The 20,696-nt window shown below is 36.6% G+C and overlaps 2 protein-coding genes across 6 annotated transcripts in view; one reads left to right on the forward strand and one right to left on the reverse strand.

The window, feature by feature from the left end:
- Positions 1-14,399, reverse strand: part of ttc6 (tetratricopeptide repeat domain 6) — a 29,319-nt gene extending 14,920 nt beyond the window's left edge. The window contains exons 1-17 of one of the 5 annotated variants that reach the window (XM_042743236.1): positions 14,014-14,399; positions 13,469-13,539; positions 12,669-13,346; positions 11,455-11,619; positions 11,138-11,268; positions 8,914-9,090; positions 8,555-8,714; positions 7,908-8,012; positions 7,280-7,381; positions 6,358-6,447; positions 5,588-5,962; positions 4,874-5,326; positions 4,515-4,644; positions 2,776-2,951; positions 1,329-1,465; positions 1,024-1,200; positions 227-291 (exon numbers count right to left, since the gene is read on the reverse strand). In XM_042743236.1, the coding sequence (XP_042599170.1) occupies positions 227-291; positions 1,024-1,200; positions 1,329-1,465; positions 2,776-2,951; positions 4,515-4,644; positions 4,874-5,326; positions 5,588-5,962; positions 6,358-6,447; positions 7,280-7,381; positions 7,908-8,012; positions 8,555-8,714; positions 8,914-9,090; positions 11,138-11,268; positions 11,455-11,619; positions 12,669-13,337 (3,112 nt within the window). In that variant the 5' untranslated portion in view covers positions 13,338-13,346; positions 13,469-13,539; positions 14,014-14,399. Of the gene's footprint in view, positions 1-226; positions 292-1,023; positions 1,201-1,328; positions 1,466-2,775; positions 2,952-4,514; positions 4,645-4,873; positions 5,327-5,587; positions 5,963-6,357; positions 6,448-7,279; positions 7,382-7,907; positions 8,013-8,554; positions 8,715-8,913; positions 9,091-11,137; positions 11,269-11,454; positions 11,620-12,668; positions 13,540-13,631 lie in introns of all 5 variants that reach the window. The other 4 variants (XM_042743235.1, XM_042743234.1, XM_042743239.1 and 1 more) reach the window with 4 other exon arrangements.
- Positions 14,400-16,757: 2,358 nt separating this feature from the next.
- On the forward strand, positions 16,758-19,545 carry LOC109070650 (forkhead box protein A1). The gene is made up of 2 exons (XM_042743242.1): positions 16,758-17,025; positions 17,841-19,545. Exons 1-2 carry the CDS (start codon positions 16,954-16,956, stop codon positions 19,053-19,055), a joined length of 1,287 nt encoding a protein of 428 aa, XP_042599176.1. The 5' UTR covers positions 16,758-16,953; the 3' UTR covers positions 19,056-19,545.
- Positions 19,546-20,696: the final 1,151 nt, after the last annotated feature.

The raw sequence follows: 20,696 nt of genomic DNA on the forward strand, positions 1-20,696 counted from the left end.
AAGAGAAAAAAAACAGAGAAGCAGATGCACTCCATTGCTGTCTAGAAGAAACATTAAGCCTGGAACACACCAAGCCGATGCCGACGAACTAGTGGCAATGAAAGCAGACTGCAGGGTCGGCTCACGTCGGCAGCGTCTGGGTCCAGATTTGCCCTGACACACCAAGCCGATTCTCAACACCCGACGGCCAACTAGCACGTCCGTTCTGCGCCTGCGTAGGAAATACCTTTCTGTACCAGCAGGTGACAGTAGTCTTGGCAGTAGTTACTCAAAGCGGGAAACCGGAAGAAGCTACAGGGATACAAAACATATACAAAGAAAAAGCATATTAGAGTCTCGCTATCCACAGACGGATTTGTGATATTTCGGAAATGTCTGACACGTTGCATCTTTTTTAAATACGAATGATAATCACAAGAATTAATCACGAGAAATGCAAACAAATGAGAAAAGCAAGTATGTCCCCGTTGACTTCGTTGTTTACTTGCTTCGTCACTTCCGTTTTTTTCTTCTAGAGCACTGGTTTACTGGCTGAACAGCCAATCAGAATGATCAGATGGCCCGACTGACTGACAACCCCCGACGCGATTCAACATGTCGAGTCGGCCATTACAAAGCCGACGAGGACCAATTTCAGCCGACGGTGCGGAACACACTGAGAAGATTTAGTCGGCCGACGCACGAAAACTGACCGTCGGCTTGGTGTGTTCCAGGCTTTAAAGGCATATGAGATATTAAAGAGATCTTGTTTCTGATTTTTTCTTTCCCGTGGGCTTCCTGAAGAAATCATATTAAAAACACTCATGTGTAACTTTTGAATTGATTGTTGAACAACCATGACTGAACCATCTATCTAATCATCCTGTGTTTTTCAGGTTGTCAGATCTCAACATTTTACTTAAACATACCCATGGGCATCAGTCTGCCTCAGAATGTTGGCAAAGTACTATGTCTTTATATAGAGTAATTGTGAAACTGTGAAAATTGCACATTTTCATGTGTTATATCAAGCATGTACTGTACATGTTACCAGATGTGCTGAGGTCCCTTAAGGCCATATGAGGCATTATCTCCCTCAGCAGACACCCTCTGTGGTAAAACGCCAACCAGCTACTGGGATCCAAGTGCACAGCCAGAGAAAAGTCCTCAATAGACTTCTCAAACTGACCCAGCTTGGTATAGATTCTTCCTCTGTATGTTCTACAGTGAGTGGAAAAAAATATATAATTGGATATACACATCAGCAAAGAGGTGAAGTAATTATTTTTAGAGGAAATCAAACACAAAGCATGCTAAATGAGTTGTATAACCCTCATTATAATCCTGACCTGGCTGTAGCATTCCCAGGTTCTTGCTTCAGCAGCAGGGAGAAGTCTTCCAGGGCCTGCATCCATTTGGAGGTGTTGAAGTGCTGTATTCCATGGATCATCATTGCATCAGTCCTTGTAGAGTCAATGGTGAAGGTCTAGGGGTCAAAAATGATTTATTTTTAAAATCTTCTATGTTCCATGTAAATTGTAATGACTGAACCAATGCTAAAGCAACAATTTTCTATAATCAGCATTATCAGCACTCTTTTGTGAACTCAAACAGATCTTGGATTTATATTTAGAGTGAATGATGTGCCTGCCAACTGTGTTCTGCTTAGATAAGCTTTGAAAAACTGACTAATTCTGTCCACTAAAACTAATACAAGCTAATTACAGTGATTAAAGAGTGCAAAAATAACACCTGGCAAACACCAATTCAAAAAGCCTTCTAACAGTGCTCGCAATGCAACAAAAATGTGCAGATTCCATTCAAGCATCTTTTATTTAGCTAAAAATAGGTCTACTTCCTGTTTTTTTTTTTTTTTACAAATCCATTTCCCACCTTTTCTCTGACCCTTAGAGTTAAACGGACCATTAAGTGGCTCATTTTTGCTGCTGTGCTTTTAAGAAAGGTTTTTTTTAACTGCACTTTGCAGTTCTCTCTCGCCCAGGATGATTTTGACTCTCCCAACAGCCTTGTTGCAAAGCCTGTATCACATTCTGACAGGTTCACAAAACAATTCATGCTGAAATGTGCTGCACAAACTGGTAATATCAGACTGCAGCAAGGATATACAGGTGGTACACACAGACAGAATCCATTTGTCCATATTTAACTCTTATCTGTATTTCTTTTGGTGTTTGAGAATGATAATTATAATACATTTTGACTGTATAGCACCTTTCATATATTAAACGCAACTTGAAGTACTTTTACACACGTCAGAATATAAAAAGCATAAGAAGTAAAAATCAATCAATAAAACTGTAACAAGCAACCACAAGCAAAAACGTGGAAGAGGAATATGTATCTGTCCTACTTACAGTACATTATAGGGATGTCAAAATTCTGGATATCGAATAGGCATTGCTGACATTATAAAAGATTTAATAAGAAAAATAGGATATTGCATTATGAAAAAATACTTTCATAACTCAGATTCAGAAACTTGTTTTTGCTGCTTTGGTTTAACATGTGGTCTTGGGAGAACTGGAGAAATCTTCACTTCTGAAAGTTACAGGACTGTATATTTTCATAGTACAATAAACTCATTTATCTCAAAAGTTCAAGGAAAATTGAATTCCTCATGAATGATAGCTTTAAGAAATAAATGATGATTAATGTTCAAAATCTACCTGAGTAGAGTCATAGTTAATTGTGATTAGTCTATTACACATCCCCTTGCAAGCACTGGTTTTTGCTTCTGGAAATGCAAATCTAATTATATCGTTTCATAGGGCTCACTTTGGCATAGTCCTCCATGGCCAGCAGTATCTCGCCCATCTTTTCATACATCTTTGCCCTCTTAAAGTAGATCTCTGCATCATCTGGCTTGACTTTGATGGCTTGGGTGTAGTTGAATAGAGCCAGTGTGGTTTCCCCTCTTTGTTTGTAGATTTCTGCTGTAGACATGAAGGCGTCTGAAACACATTTGGCATTAGTCATGAGCTTCTACACTTTGTTCTGAAGAAGGTTTTGCTCACCAGAAATAGAATAATTTACAGTTACATGAGCATTTTACATTCTCTTTTACCTTTACAATTAAAACAGGCTGTTTTAGCCTTTAAAGGATTAGTTCACTTTCAAATGAAAATTTCCTGATAATTTACTCACCCCCATGTCATCTAAGATGTTTATGTCTTTCTTTCTTCAGTCGAAAAGAAAGGTTTTTTATGAAAACATTCCAGGATTCTTCTCCTTATAGTGGAATTCAATGGCTACCAAACAGTTGAAGGTCAAAATTACAGTTTCAGTGCAGCTTCAAAGGGCTCTACACAAAACCAGATGAGGAACAAGTGTCTTATCTAGCGAAACGATGTGTCATTTTCTAAAACAAAAAACAGAAATGCTCACCTTGCACTGCTCTGCCATGATTTCATGTAATACTAATTACGTTGAAAAGGTCATGGTTGACGTAAGCAGAAGTACTGACTCAGTCAGTGTTTACAAATGTGGAGAAGGAGGACCGTATAAAAGTTGTTGTATGTTCAATGGCACATATTCAAAAAATTTTGTAAATGGCGTTTGACTTAGTCTTTGCACATTCGACTTGTAAACACTTCACGCGTGACCTTTTCAACGTAATTACGTATTACAAGAAGTCGTGGACGCATATCGCAGAGCAGTGCAAGCAGTGCAACATCATGCAGAGCCCTTTAAAGCTACACTGACACTGAAAATTTTACCTTAAACCATTTGGTAGCCGTTGAAGTCCACTATAAAGAGAATAATCCTGGAATATTTTCATCAAAAACCTTAATTTCTTTTTGACTGAAGAAAGAAAGACATAAATGTCTTGAATGACATGGGGGTGAGTAAATTATGAGGAAATTTTAATTTGAAAGTGCACTAATCCTTTAAGACTAGGGCCAGGCTGATGAACAATGAGTGGGCATTTACTGTATATTATAATGCTACTTTTTATTATAACGTGGCTGGTCACATGTTAATGCACTCATGGTTATCACATCATAATCACAACAAATTCTGAATCAGTATTATTTTAGTACTACATATATACTATTAGAATTGTATTAATACTTTGAATTAGCTTTTATTTTATGATTTTAGTTTTATTTTTAATAAAATTTTTAGTAATTTTGTCAATTTGTAATTTTTTATTATCATAGGTTTATTTTTTTTAGTTGTTATTTATATCTGTTTAATAATTTTTGTGCTTCAAATGTAAATTCAGTTAAGCTAGCATTTCAAATTTTAATTTAAATTTTTGTTTTTAGAACTAACGTTCCATTAACGATCTCTGTGAACAAAGGAGAAAGCTCAGCAATGCCATCACTGGAGTATGTCTATATAAGCACATCAAATATTTTTATTTCAAAACACGACAGTCTTGGTTTGATATGTGCCCTTTAACCATATGGGTTCTGTTTTGTTCTATACAGAGGTCAGATAGCATACGCTAGTATTGCATCAATATCTTGTCTCCCTGCTGTCTGGTATTGTAAGTGGACTCATGCACACACCTGCATGCTTCTTCTTGTTCTCAACGATGACGTTTAGATCGTCCAGAGCTCTATCGGGGTCGTTTCTCAGCAGGTAGATGTGGTGTCTGTGCCAGTAGGCATCCAGTAAATGGGGCTCCAGGGAGATGGCCTTTAAAAATAGAAAAACAACAGATCGATCATTAGTACACAATAAACTAAACAGAAAATCGGGTCGCATCTGTAGAACGTTCTGTTCAGGTTTGTTTGGATTAATGATTTCTGAAATGAACCATTTTGTAATGAGCTAACACTGAAAAAAATAAATCTCATGAGCAACAGTATTAATTATGCTTACTTTAGCATGCATCACTAATAAAAGACAAGAAAATAAGGCTTACAGCACTGAGATCTTTAAGGGCCTGGTTGAGATAACCAAGTTTTATGTAAAGTGCTCCACGACGACAACAGTCGAAGGCACTGTGGTTTCCACTTTCAGTCATATTTTGGGTCAGTTTGGCCACTTCATGCTCCAAATCAACTGTATTGAGACTTTCATCCAAAACCACTTTGTCCAGATCCTGGATCTCATCCTGTGGAAGCTGGTTCTCCTCCAGACCACAAGGAAAAGAGCCTGCACTCTGGAGATTTTCCAGAGGGGGGAAGACCTCGTCAAACCAGGCGTCCCATATGTCTCTGACCCACTCTCGAGGGGGTGTCCTGTCAGGTATCCCACCATGATCTGTGGCAAAGGTCTCAAAATCCAGGAGAATGGGCAGACTGGGGAAGAGGAGGGGTGAAAATTGCCCTCTGGAGGTTTTAGACTCCCATGGTAACTGACACAGAGACTCACTCTTTAGAGGATAATAGTAAAGATAAACACATTATAAATGCAAACATCACAACAGACTTAAAAAGTTGAAAGAATGATGTTCAAAATAGTTCCTTTTAGAATACTAATTGGACAGAAATATTACTTTTAGAATATTTATGAGATACACCCTAATACAAGATGTACTGCATCATAAATTGCTGTAAAAGTCTTTTTATATCCTTGGTTTACATTGAATTTCATGTTTTGGTGTTGTTTTGTAATTCTAAAATCTTAGAAAAAACCTTGTTAGTGTCCGTGATGGCTCTCCCAGTTTTTTCCAAACATAGGCCATCTTGACAGAGTCCAGTGTTTTTCCTCTTTTCTTGGCCCTGCGTTTGAAATGGGACACCCTTGCCTTCTCTTTGCCTTTGTTCCGCCTGTGGTTTGGGACCTGGCAGGGCTGCTCTGATGAGTTGGGCTCTGTGTGAACCTCCTGAGGCTTTGTCTGTTTGGCATTGGATGGGGATTCTTTGGCCAGAGCTGCACAGATTGAGTTCTGTTGCCGCTGCCACCGCACATGCTCCAGCTCCAGGGAAAGGCTGGTGAAGTCGGACTGCAGCCGAAAATGGGGCTCAAGATCTTGGGTTAATTGCGGGGCAGAGCATGGCCGTCTTGCCTAAAACCCAGAGGGGAGACAGGATATTAAAAGAGGTGAAAGTCTGGTTGCACTCATTTGTCCTACAATGCAGCAGAACAACTTGCATCCAAGTGTTACGTTAAAAACACTGAATTGTTTTAATTACTTTATATAACATATAGGCTTCACAGAATAAAAATGAGAAAAAAGATCTGTTAGTAGTAGAAACTGAAATTTGCAGAGGTGTAGGAAAGATTTCAAAAGGTGAAAACTTTAAGGCATTGGTATCTAAACTCCCAAACACAGAAAGGACTACAGTTGTTATCTTACTGAGAGTCTAGCTTTATATAAGAAGAGACAAGGTTAACTAATAAAAAAAGTACTAGGAATTCATCAAATATTAAACAACATCAAAACTAGAATAGACTTCCAACCTGTTCTGCTGAGATGAACCCAGAGGGAGTCGGTGAGGCTGTTGTTCTGAAGTCTGCCACAGACTTACACTTAATAGGCGAGACATTTTCCTGGGGACAAGGCCAAGTTTTTAGAGAATGTCCAACACAGTGTTATTCAGAAAACGAGTTAGTGACATGAATGCAAAATAACAATTATTTCTTTCTTATATGTATGGAGACAAATATGAGAAGTTCTGCATTGTGACATTCTATACTGCTTCAAAACCTAATTTAAACAGTTTTCTAACTATTGTATAAAAACTATGCATGTATAGCCTAAATTTTATGCATGTAGAGACTATGTGGAATATTTATCACATATTAAATAGTATTTACTATTGTTAAAAAAGTTTGGAATTGATTTTTACATTTTTTCGAAGGAATTCTCTTATGCTCTCCAAGGCTGCATTTATTTGATCAAAACACAGTAAAAATAACACAGGGAAATATTATTATTAAAATAACTTTTAATATATTTAAAACGTAATTTATTCCTGTGATCATTACTTCAGTCTTCTGTGTCACATTATCCTTCAGAAAGCATTCTAATATGCTGATTTGCAGTTCAAGAAACATCTCTGATTATGACAATATGCTTAATTAAAAAAAAGAAATGGAAAAAGAATAGAAAAAGAACAGCACGTATTTGAAATTGAAAGTCAAATAAATTTCCTTTCCTGTTTCTTTTGATCAATTTAATGCATCCTCACTAAATAAAGTATTAAAAATTTATACTGACCACAAGCTTTTGAATGCTGGTGTATAAATATTTGGAAACATTATAATACATTTTTTTAAAAAACATTTTTTTTTTTTTTTTTTTTTTTTTTTAAGTGATCAACTTTTCCAAATTTGTTTTCCAAAACTTCCTCTTTAGGCTATGTTAATTAAATAAACAAACCTCAGAAGTAACCTGCTCTGTGTCCATCACATGGCTAACTGACTCCTCCACATTGTGCAGATCATCCAACAGATTCTCTTTGCACAGGTCTGCTTGGGTTATCTGAGGATACAAAAATTAATAAAAATTTAAGCTAGAGCAGTGACTTTACAGCATAAAAGTGTATAACACTGGAACAAGATTTCACTTCAGTTATTTTCCTGATCAGAAGGTAACATGAAGAATTTAATATTCCCAGCATGAGCAAGCTCAAAGGAAATATCCTTGAGATTACATTAATAGTTATAAATTATGTGAATTGCAGGCATTTATATGCAAGTCAAGTGCTCATTTTTAATTTAAACTCTAGACAAGATTATCCTCAAGTGCTTCACCCCATTTCTCTTTAATTATTCGCTTACAAGAAAATTGCATTCAAATCAAGACAATAACAGAGAGAAAGGATGTATCATTGTTAGTGTAGAGACACATAGCTACTCTGGGATCTTCTCTGAATGCAGAAGTCTACAGCATAAATGCAGGAAGCTGATGGGAGGAGGCATGCAGTGATTTCTGCAGCAAAAAGGTGCTGTTAAAAGTCCCAGCACACTGAGATGGAAGCACAAGTCTGTTAATGGTGCCTCTATACCTGGTATTTGGGGAAAAGTGTGTCTTTCATAACACAGGGGGCGCATATGAATTTGGGAGGTGCTGGGCTCCAGAACATTCTGAGCTCACTGGGACACAATGTTGCCTATGAGAAATAAAGAATTACAATAATTGGATGTTGAAAAGAGCTGTTAATAAAAGAATTCTAATGATGTTCAGTGGGCTTATGCAAAAGTCTAATAATAATAAACCAGGAGCTTGAACATTAAGAAATGTGTAAATCTTTAATTCATCTGTTAATTATATTGGGAAAATAATGTGTGTCTAATGCCATCTAGTGACATAATATTACAAGTACAGTGAGGGAAAACTGGGTATAATTTGACTTTATTAAGCTCTACTATGTTTGAATGAACATAAGTGTTTTACATATAATCTATTGAAAAAAGGTAAAAGACTTAAAAAGTCAGTTTTAGCTAAACCTTTATTGCATATTTGATAATGCACTAAATAGCATAATTATGCTATTATAAATCACTACCTCTGTCGAGCAAAACAGTTTTGCCTATACTTCCTTAAAACCGGAGCCTTGGTTTTAATTTATCACATCTAGTTGTCAATGTTATGCATTAGTCACTTTGATAAAAGCCACTGATGGTGAGTCATAAAATAATAGATCTTTCTTACAGCACGTCCACACATCATAATCCTTGGTCTCTCCACGTAATACTCTGCTATTCTCTGCCAGTTCTCCAAAGTATCTGACGTTTGTTTAGGCATGTGGGAAATGCAGTCTGTCTTTGCTGAAACCCCAGCAGAATCAACAGAAACACCTTCACACAGCAGCCTACAATGAGTAACAAAACATTAATGGCACGTCATTGGATCTTGAAATGTCATATTTTGCCTGGAAATACATCTTAAGCGTGACTCGAACAGGTACGGTGCTTTAAGAGGAAGAGTTAGAACCTAAATGGTAAACTGAATTCATAATGAATGAGTTTTAAAGAGAAGCATTCTAAAAGAAATACGGCTGTAGATTATACCTTTGCATGTCAGGATGAGATATATATCCAAGTGCTGTCCTCTGCTGGTTAAACTGTGCTGTTGCAGTGATCAGGTTTTGAGTGTGGCAGATTCTAGAAGCAAGTTGTAACTCAACAGGCACGACTTGACTAGCAGGAGTGGTACACAAATGGTGGATGGTTTTATACCCTTCTGCACTGCAGATAGAACAAACAATGAGTGGGAGGGGGGACCTGTTATGTGTTAAAAAAATGCTTTAGGAAAACGTGGTCTGAAGAAAGCAAGACAGAAAAACAATAATTTATGGCCTCTTCCTAAGCAAAATGACAAATGCAAAATAAAAGCATTTCCATAAGTGGTCTCAGACTTAAGAACACCACTGTATGTACCAAATGATGCTTGCTTGCTCACTAGTCACAGTGTAATTAATGGTTTCAAGTTCAACGGCCTGAAATTATGTTTCGTGACCCAATATAAATAAATACATTCTCATTACAGAAATACTTTTAGCATTCAATCTGTATCAGGGCTCACAGGAACACTTCTTGGACCTTAAACGTAAACCATTTTGGGTGCCAACTCAATGTGATATAGGCCCTATGTTCTTGCCATAAAAAGATGAGTCAGTCTGTTTGCACAGATCGTCTCTGCCATAACTTCACACCACTGTTTGAACTGTAGACAGCAGGAGAAACAACCTCAGAACTGACTTTGTGAGTCGGCCCTTTGTGTTCCTCAAACTGCAGACAGGCAGGAGAGGCCCTCCGCCACCCACGTCCCCACAGCTCCACTGACAGTGCCAATTTATTGCGTACATTTTGTTCACTCTGGCCTGTGACAGGCTAGATTTATCACTTTACTCTGGCACGGTTAAGCCTCATCGAAAGACCTGGAAGGTCACACCAAAGTCACTGGCCTTGCCTGCACTGAAAAGAAACATTCCTGAACCGTAAGGAGGAACCTTCAACCTGCCCCGCCATCCATCTGCCCTGTAGGCAGGCGGCACTCATATAAACCCTCTCAACCGCGTCCAACAGGAACCTTTCAATGACCCTTGTGACTGGAAAAAGCTAGTAATTAAAAGGCTCTTTTTCTAGAGTGAGGGAGTGGCGCAGGTCCAGCCGTGCAGGTAGTAAATCTTGCGTTATCAGCTCTCAGGTGAGTGCTGGAGAGGTCGGGAGGAGGGATGCGTGGGTGCGCTGGCTCCAGACAGACCCGCAGCACAGATGAGTGGAGTAAGTGACGGGCAATTACTCGCTGTGTTACTGCTCCCTAAATAGGGCTGATGACAGCTTTGGACACTCTTCTCAAGTAGTGTGAAACTAGATGATCATTTGCGTTCAAGACCACCCTCTGCGCCCTTCCAATAACAATGCATTGAGAGATTGACATGCTGATAGCAAGTGGAACATGCCAATATATCAACACAGATTAGTAAACCTTAGTGTCATAAAGTATACAACAGCCTAAAAAGCATATGAACATTGATGACTCACTTAATTAGATGCAATTTATCAAATCCACATCTAGTTCAACAAAAAGATACATTTCTGAAAAAGAAGTGTGCTTTAATAAACTGTTGTCATGCTTAAAGGATGAGGACGATGTAGTTTGCTGTGTGGACTAACATATGAAAGCTCACGGTAAGTACTTGATTCATTTTAATGGTAATGTATTAATCAATATAACATTAAATATATTAAGTTAATATATTAAATATATTAATATACAGTATAAGTGTACTAAATTGCAACTTCATCACTACAAATGTGTAATTACAAATATTTTTTAATACCTGATATGCAGTTGGTCCAAAGTATATTCTTTTAAAGTATATTATTTCTGTAATAAGTACTCTTTTTAAAAGTATGCTTCTTTTTCATAAGGAATAACATCATTTTCACAACGAGAAGTCTGTATGTTTTAAAACAATGTGCAATAAAACAAAAAAGTATTTGGACATTTAATGGTTGTAAAACATTAGTGGAATATGTTCATAATGTGATGAACTACATTTGTGGAATGGCTGTGTAAACTGACTTCATACATCCACTAAAAATCACCAAAACACCAGTTTATTAAATGTCATTGATCAAAAACAAAACCATTCCGAAAAAAAATCCTGCTCCACTTGGGCCCTGGTGAAACTTGCTTTGATATTTTCCTATCTAATGCAATTAAATGCATACTATTTATGTCCAAATACTTTTTTGGGGCCACTGTATATTACTAAATATTTTATACTCTTTTTTAGGTGTCCAGGTTGCCAGTAGTGAAAGGCCTTGAATGGTTTTGGTCTGATGGGATGTCCTTTCTGGTCTCTGAACTGGAGTCAAGCTACATCCACGGGCCATTATTATATCTTCATTGGTCACCAAAAATATAAAAAAAAATACATTATATATACAAATAATATACATAGATTGTAGGAACATGTATCCAATCTAATACATTCAGCACCACTCACGCTATTGCTCAAACTAACTAACATTTAAAAGTTATTTGATTGCACAGCTTTCAACTTTTATTAGTTGTATAATCAAATAACTGTTATTGTTTACCTGGGATAAGAGATCCTGGAGTCCTCCACCATCAGAGCCAACATCAGAATCCTTCTGTAAAACTGACTCAGCCATCTTGTAGACACCAGATGACACAGGTGGATGGCACATTGGTCTTGGGGAACATTTCTCTTTTGGTACTGAAGTGTCTCTTTGAGTTGGCCCCTGAATAAAAATAAGCATGAGTTTATAAATACTCCTTAGAGAAGTTTTCATTCCAAGCCTATGACTTTACCCATCAAAATGTACTAACTACTATGCTAGAGATTTCCTCACTGCAATGAGACTAATTACAGAATATCATAGCCACAAGCTCACCACGGCTTGAAAAAAAACCCCAAATGTGTTGCTCCCTTGTTGCCTCTGTGGTTTCTGAAACTGACAGCTCCCCTTAGAAATATGTTATCTTTCTCTTGTTAGGATTTATTGTAGCACTTTAGATGTAAGATTTATGCTGTGTATGTTAGCGCCATCCCAAAGCAGTTTGTGTAATATTGCACAGTATATCTCATTACATTGATGTTGCACATGCAGTGGTCCTAAGAAGTATTTGGACACTTGAGCCTAAATTAAATGCCACTGCATTAGATACAAAATATCAAACCAAGCAGCTTTTTTTAAGGATGATATTGTATGTACTGCATCAAGTTCAACAACGTTTGTTAGGTTTTAAATATTAATAATAATAGCTCATATTAGTGAATTTGTTTGGAGATGTCATTATTTTATACATTTAAATAATAAAAAATAAATAAATAAAGCTAACATTATCAGAACTGCAGCTATGTAACTTCTCTTTCCATATAAAATTAAAATATATAAAATAAATAATAAACTACTAAACTACTAATAAAATAAAATGCTAACCTTAAAAAAAATAAAAGAATAAACAGCTAACCTAATCAGAGTTGCAGCTGTGTCCTCCTCTTTATATATAAAACAAAAATACATAAAATATATAAAATAAAATAATAAACTATTAAACTAATAAAATAAAATAAGACATTAAATAAAATAATATATAATAGACAGCTAACCTAATTATAAGAGCTCCAGCTTTATTTAAAATTAAATCTAAATAAAATTTAAAAAATGCTATTAAACTAATACATATAAAATAAATAAACAGCTAACGTTAAGCTCATCATCAGAGATGCAGCTGTGTCCAACTTCTCTTTTCATGTGTACTAATTTATATAAAATAAAATGCTAACCTTATTATCAGAGCTGCAACTGTGTCCAGCTTCTCTTTCCATAGAATGTACAACAGCACCACTATCCTCCTCTATGTGCCCGCTTCCCTTCACTAACGTGTCTGCTAAGGTCTCATTTGGCGACCTCTGCTGGTCAACCTCATCTGGCAGCTCAGGTCCAGCAATAAGTCTGGCTTCATTTAGCAGCTCAGAGGTGGATTTGACACTTGGGATGTTGCTTGAGCCAGCGCTGCTGGTGTGACTCTGGGAGCTGCTGTGTTTGGAGAGAGTTTGATGTTTATGAGGCTCCCGGAATGTTTCACTCTTTCCTCTCTGCGCTCTTTTATGCCCATTCTGTGCTGAATTCACAGAGCCTGACACCTCATTGTCATTACAGCTGCCCGAATCCGGCTGTCGATTGCTGAAGTTTTTCGTCTCCTCACCTGAAACCTGCTGAGCAAGTGTGCAAGGTTTGTAAGATCCACCTGCTGATAAAGGCCTCTCTGATCTGGGCTTAGCAGGAGGTTGCGGCCTTTGGGACAAGGATACTGCTTTGGTGGTCCCTGCGAGAGAGGCTATGACGGGCTTTCTGACAATCCCATGCCTGGCTTTAAGTTTTGGAAGAGCCATTGTGTTCCCTGATTTGTCTGTGGAGGAAATGTTTGGGCTTGTGCTCTGACCCCAGCTCATTCTGTAGGTCTTTGTTGAGACATGGATTTAGGGGGCAGATTGCAGAGGAGAGGAAAGTGAAAGTCTATTTGAGACCCAACACAGCTGGGTTTTGTCAGGATGCGGGGGAAATCTGTGATGACAGGGCTCACCTGGCAAGGTAAGAAAGAAGTCTGCTTCTGTTCTGATTGGATTTATATGGGCACTTCATATATTGGAAATCCTGGAAATGAAAAGGAAATAAAAACAGAAGTAAATCAGTGTACCTTCTTTTTTTAAAAAACAGTTATGGTTAATTTTGGGGACAAAAAACACCTTTTGCCTCATTTCTGAACATTTTTGCTTCCACATTTGTGTAAAGACCCATATCTGTAAAATATTATATAAACAGTATATAGTAGAATATAAGTTATATATTACGAATTCAGTTCTGTCTACTGAATTTTGTAATGTTGTGCTATTCTATATTCTCACGAGTCTTAAATAATAATTAAACATTATCTTTACACGTGTGTGCTACTTTTAAAGACATAAATTTGTAAAAATGTATAAACTGTAACTTTTTTTCAAAGCTATAAACGCTAATATAAGTTACAGTAGTTAGCCAGCTAGCTTTCTATCTCAAAAGTTGCTTTTTATCATGCTGTGACGCAACAAATCTAAAAACATTTAAAAGTATTCTTTAAAAGCATCTTACCTTTTCATGAATGTATTCCCGCCTTGAAATTTACTTCAAATTAAATTGTATCGGCTGAAAGATAACTCCAGGTTTTTACCTCAGAAACTCAAACAGTGAAACGCCAAACAGCGTCTCCTAGCAACCAGCCGTGGCCGTGCGCGTGCCAGTCAGAGAAAATCTTCACATGGAAATATTCAAGAGCTACATCATGTTGTTGTTAATAACTGTTATTTGCCCTGTATGCATTTTTATTTACGCATATAGCATTCTGTATTTTGCACTCAATTGTTCAGATTTGCCAAATAATAATAATAAATAAATAAATAAATAAATAAATAAATAATAATAATAATTAAATAGGAATCATTGTGAGCTTTAGTGGAAACATTCCCTTCCATTCACACGTAATCTTAGAACAGAGAGAGAGAGAGAGAGAGAGAAATCGCCTAAATACATTAACACATTAAATGCACATAAATGAAAGTTTCGATTAGAATAAAAAAGGTTTTACATTCTAAAACGTAGACCTGCTTTTATTTTCTAAAACTATATTTGTAACCTATTGATCTGAAGAAACTATACATCGGAGCTAAATAAATAAATACATACATAACAGCCAGTTTAAAATGTATTTTATAAATCATGCATTTAATCTACTACTGACAAGGCAATGATGGTACTCTCTATCCCTCCCTCCCTCTCTGTATATGTCTCTCATGGGGGCTTTGACATGGTCTAATGTTCTTTGCTTCAAGGGCCATTTCATTCCGTCCTGTGAGGAATCGATCTGTGCTCTAATGGTGTGAGAGATGACTGGAGATAATCCGCTGTAAGTGGATGATCAGCGCTGTCATTCGCTCATTAGCAGGTGTACAGTGGGAAATCTGATCTCTTGTTTATCTGAGCAATAAGAGGAGGGAGATGCTGGGGTTTCCAGGTCCTTCCTAAATGCAGGACTCGCTACCAAAATAAACAGCCTCCAAAGTTATTACAAAATTAATAATATTTCATCTGCTATTCTGTGAAGCTTGTTCAGGTTTGGAAACAATTTTTAACAAAAATACATTGAAATGCATTACTTAAATCTGTATCTGTATTATACATTTTAAAATATTAAATGTCTAGGTTTTCTATTAAATTATTTAAACAGGCCTGGTTAAATTTTGTAGAATACATACATTTTCATGCATTATGATATTTAAATATACATCAAACAGCAATATTTTGTTAACATTTTACAATAATTTTATGAAGTAAAAATCATTTAAAATCATTGAAACAAGCATGAATACTTTCAAGAAAAACATTAATCAATATTACTACATTAAATAATGCTTAACAGATCGTTATTTACGTACTGAACAAATAAGCCCAGTAAGAAATTTTATGATTCGTATATATTTTTTGTATGAACACGTTAGCATTATATAACATTTCCTATAGGCATATTAATGAAGGATGGGCCTTTCATGTTATGAAAATTAAGCAAATATAAAATATTACTATATTACATTATGGTACAACGGGGCTAAAGGCATCCAGTGGTGAAAGGTGCCTTTGATATTATTTTCATCTAAAACACTAGATGGCACAAAAACGTGGCGAAGCATTTTTTAAAACATTCGCTTTTCAAGATGCACGTGTGTATGTGTCTGTTCGTTAACACGATCGCGCGCAGCAGTGCAATCAAATTAATGCATATATTTTCAGACATATGTCTTCTTTATGATTTTCAGTTTTGTTTAAGAAAATTAAAACAACACATTTTAAATAACGAAAGAATGTGTAAAAGTATGGTATTTGGGGTAAAAAGCACCCCTGCTGTTGGGACTAAAGGCACAGTAATTAACATAATAATTGGCTTTTCCATTTCTTGACATGATATGATTAGATTCAGATGGTAAATATCATATATTATGTTGGGTGTCCATATTAGAGATAATCACCATGTTTAGAATGAAACAATCATATTTAAAAACATGATATTAATCATAGGCTATCATATAATAAAATATCATTTTGTGTTACTACTGTAATCTCAATTATTATCGGATCTCCTTTAATACTTCCAGAATCTTTACTTATTTAAAAAAAATTGTTTCTGTATTTTAAAATATATTTTTTATATTAACATATTTTAATGACAGTACATTTATTAAACAAAAAAATATTTTTTTTTTTCAAAATAAGCAGAAAAATAGTACAAACTTTGCTAAAGTTATTGTTTAGAACAAGTATTAACTTACACCTTATTTTAAAAAACATTATTTTACCTGAAGTATTTTTATCAATACCGTGTGCCTTTTACCCCTCATGCCACCTCATACATTTATAAGATTTTTAAACAAAATAAACAACTCACACAAAATCTGTTGCTCCATTAATGTCCAATACAACGTATATATTTTTCCTAAATTATACATTTTAGGCGCAGTAAATATCACATTTTTTCTTAAGGTGGGCCTTAAGCACCGTTGTACCCTAATATACGTTGTTATCAATTAAAGTTATTATACAATACTTCTGTTATTTTGCAAAATAATAATAAAAACAAATAAAAATAATCAAAAATGTTAAGAGACTTTGTATATGTAATATTATGCAACATTATGTGTTTATTCGTGTTGAATTTTTTTTTTTTTTTTTTTTTTTTACTTTTTCCTGTGAATAGTATTGTGAAATAAAACACACGGGCCATTCCTGTTTAAAAACAGCAGTGTTCCTGGAAGAAGGAGAGAGATCCAGGCAAATGAGACATAGAAAGTGGGCTGTACCGTGTCCTACGTAACAGGCAGGGGAAGATCTCCAGTTCAGTCCCAACATTTCCTCACTTTACCTAAAGCCGCGCACAACATCCCACCAGTGACTGCGCGGTGCCAGGACGCGCGCGCGCACACACACACGCACACACTGTGAGTCTGCGAACTGCATGTGCACGAGCTGCGGATTTCCTCCATAATGTTGGGCGCAGTGAAAATGGAAGGACACGAAACTCCAGACTGGAGCAGCTACTACAAAAATGCACAAGAGGTGAGAGACGACTACTTCCACTCAGAGCTTCTGGAATAGCCAGAAAGTTTAATGCTGCATGCTCGTAAATAATTTGGCAACCGAATGAAACCGAGGCGCAAATCACTTTTAAAAAAACTGCAAAATAAATGTAAATATATATTCCACTGAACTGTGATCTGAAGCTGAGAAAATATCAGCCATTGATCAACCCACTTGGTGGCAGTAGCGATGCCATTGCAAGTGGGTCACAATAGTCTGATATTGGAAGAGTTTAGTAAATAACAATTGTCTATCGAATAAATATAAACGATTTAAAATTAGTAGCTGACTAAACTATTTTTTATTAAATTTATTATCGATTATATATATATATTACACAAATTTACAAGATAGCCTGCTATTTTGTCTCGTTTAATTTGAGCAAATTTGCTGTATTAAGTAAGTTAAATTCTATAAAACAGTCTATATTTGTGCTGTGGAAAAAATACGTCACGCGCAACAGCAATTGCACATTTAATATTTCGTTATTTTTTTAAGAGGAGAATAATAAAAATTTTAACATATATATTTTTATTTTTAATGTTCTCTCATTTTTAAATATATATATTATTTTTTTGTTGTATAAATGTGTTTTTTTTTATATTTTGGTTAACTCGGTTTATACTGTTGGCTTAGGCTGCTATTTAAATTACGAATTATTATTTTTTTAAATAGGGGAAATTACGTTATTGTCTCAGAGAGTATAGGAGATGAGATGTGAAATTATATTCTATAATAATAGTGGTGATTAATAATATTTTATTGTACTAAATGCCACGATTTATTTATTTCAGGTCTATTCTCCCATGACGAACAGCAGCATGAACGCTGGGCTGAGCTCCATGAATAACATGAACAGTTACATGGGCATGTCCACCAGTGGGAATATGACTTCCAGTTGTTTCAACATGTCCTACGCGAACCCAGGGTTGAGTGCGGGACTGAGCCCGGGCACAATGGCCGGGATGCCTCCGGGTGCCACCGGAGCCATGAACGGGATGAGCAGCGGCGTGGCGAGCATGGGCACCGCGCTCAGCCCGTCTAACCTGAACGCCATGACGGCTCAGCACAGCTCCATGAACGCTCTGAACCCGTACTCCGGCATGAGCCCCACCATGAGCTCCATGACATACGCGCAGCCCAACCTGAACCGGGCCAGAGACAACAAGACTTTCAGGAGAAGTTACCCGCACGCCAAGCCGCCCTACTCTTACATCTCCCTCATCACAATGGCCATCCAGCAGGCTCCCAGCAAAATGCTTACCTTAAGTGAGATTTACCAGTGGATAATGGACCTGTTCCCCTACTACCGTCAGAACCAGCAGAGGTGGCAGAACTCCATCAGGCACTCGTTGTCTTTCAACGACTGCTTCGTCAAAGTGTCCCGGTCGCCCGACAAACCGGGAAAGGGCTCCTATTGGGCTCTGCACCCCGATTCTGGGAATATGTTTGAGAATGGCTGTTACCTGCGAAGACAGAAGCGCTTTAAATGCGAAAAAAAGTTGACGGACGGAAAGAGGTCAGATGGAAAGCGAGAGCAGTCGAGCGGCTCGGGCTCGCCGGCCAGCGACAGCACCAGCAGCAAACCTGGCCACATGGACTCGAGCTCCATAACCTCCTCGAACCAATCGTCCAGTCCTCCCAGTTTGGACCACAGGAGCGCCAGCACCGCCGGCTCTGAACTGAAGAGCACTGGCCCACAGGTGCACCCCGTGTCCACATCCCTGTCCTCGCTGCACTCAATGGCCCACGAACCCCAGCTGCACCTCAAAGGAGACCCCCATTACTCCTTCAACCACCCGTTTTCCATCAATAATTTAATGTCCTCTTCAGAGCAACAGCATAAACTGGAATTGAAAGCGTACGAACAAGCGTTGCAATATTCCTCTTATGGCTCAGGCATGTCTTCCAGTTTGCCCATGGCAGGGAGAGCCAGCATGGACCCTTCGGCTTTAGAGGCCTCTTACTACCAAGGTGTGTATTCCAGGCCTGTTCTTAATACATCTTAGTCAGTTGGCGACGAAAAAAAAAAACAACTACAAAAAACAAAACAAAAAAACAACAACTTTATTTTATTTTTTGCATGCACTTGGTGCAAAAGAACTGTTACTTTAAAATATAACAAAATGTGTGTGTATAATAAAATATTGTAAAGTGTTCCCAATGATTGTATATCCCAGTTATAAATCATTGCTAGTGTATTTAAATCATTTTGAGCTTGTAAAATACCTGTTGTGATCCCCAAATCTGTAGGTCCCCTTCGTGTTGCAACGTGCACGAATGAAGGTCAACTTTGGTCTTGTTGCTGGTATAAAAGCGATGGCCCTGTCTGTTGCAGATGTATTTGAATGTTGTCATTTTACTCATTATTTTTGGGGTTTACTTACCTCATTTTGACAAAAAAAAAAAAAACAAACAAACAAAAAACTTCCCAATCTTGTATTGAAATTAATCCAAGGTGGAAATGCATTGTGAATAAAATATGGATTTCTTAAGCAAGCAAAACGTTTGTGACATTTTTATACAAAGAGGTGAAATTATGAAGGCGCTTTTACGCATGCATTTTTCGTGAAAATACATTCGCAATTGATAAAAAAAAAAAAAAAAAAAACCATGATAATTTAATAGGAATATCTGGTTTTCTTTATTTCGATTAATTTTTTTAAAAGAATTGTTTTATTTATTCTTTTGCATTTGCATTATTTTGTGTCCAATCTATTAAAAGCAATGCATGCTCAATAATAATTTGAAATAAACAGAAATAGATGCTATTTTAATCAAATGAAATTCTTCTAAATAAGCTCTGCTTTCAAAGCCAGCTTTTGGCTGAGCCTGTCTGGTTTTGACTTGCTGTTGGTAAAAGACCAAGAGAAAATCCAAGTCTAACACACGCGCAGCCTCAAAGACTCGCTTCATAAAAGATCCGATCTCGTTTTAAATGGGATTTTAAACAATATCATAGAGAGGCCAAATCATCTTTTTGTGGAGCGTAACCTACATGATGGGCACGTGAACCTGAACAGATTTGACTTTGATCATGGTATTTTGTATACACGCATTTTGGCTGAGTAGCCGTGAAATTCATTTAATTATCTTGTAATTCCCCCCCGATGCGTAAATAAAATGGATAATTGACTTCAGGCTTGAGAAATCTCGATATGTGCAGCCTATAAAATAAGTTTAAACAGCTGATATTTGTGCTTTGAATTTTTAATTCGATTTAGAATAAAGAAAACATTTTTTTCTCCCTAAAGTGGGGTCGATTTATCTGATACTGAAGTAGAACTCGCGACAGAAACATTTAGCCTAGTGGAGATGGAAAAGTTATAGATTAATTGCAATAATCGATACTGAAAATTTTAAATAATAATAAAAACTTATAATTTTAGAAAGTAAAATTGTACTTTTTGGGGGTAACGATCTATTATTGTAAGGTTTAAAATCACGTTTAACTGCATGTTTAAATGATCTAAATTATATTCTCTCTTGCGCACGGTATGTGCATTATAAAACAGATCGTTTTACATTTTATATATTTACCTAAGAATGTCTAAATAGGCTATCTAACAGAAATGCCTGCTTACGCATAACAAATAAACCATGTGAGGTTTAGGGGATTGATTAAATAAAATACAAATTCAAACTATAAA

The sequence above is a fragment of the Cyprinus carpio genome, chromosome B17 (assembly GCF_018340385.1).
Source record: "Cyprinus carpio isolate SPL01 chromosome B17, ASM1834038v1, whole genome shotgun sequence".
Taxonomy (NCBI): Eukaryota; Metazoa; Chordata; class Actinopteri; order Cypriniformes; family Cyprinidae; genus Cyprinus; species Cyprinus carpio.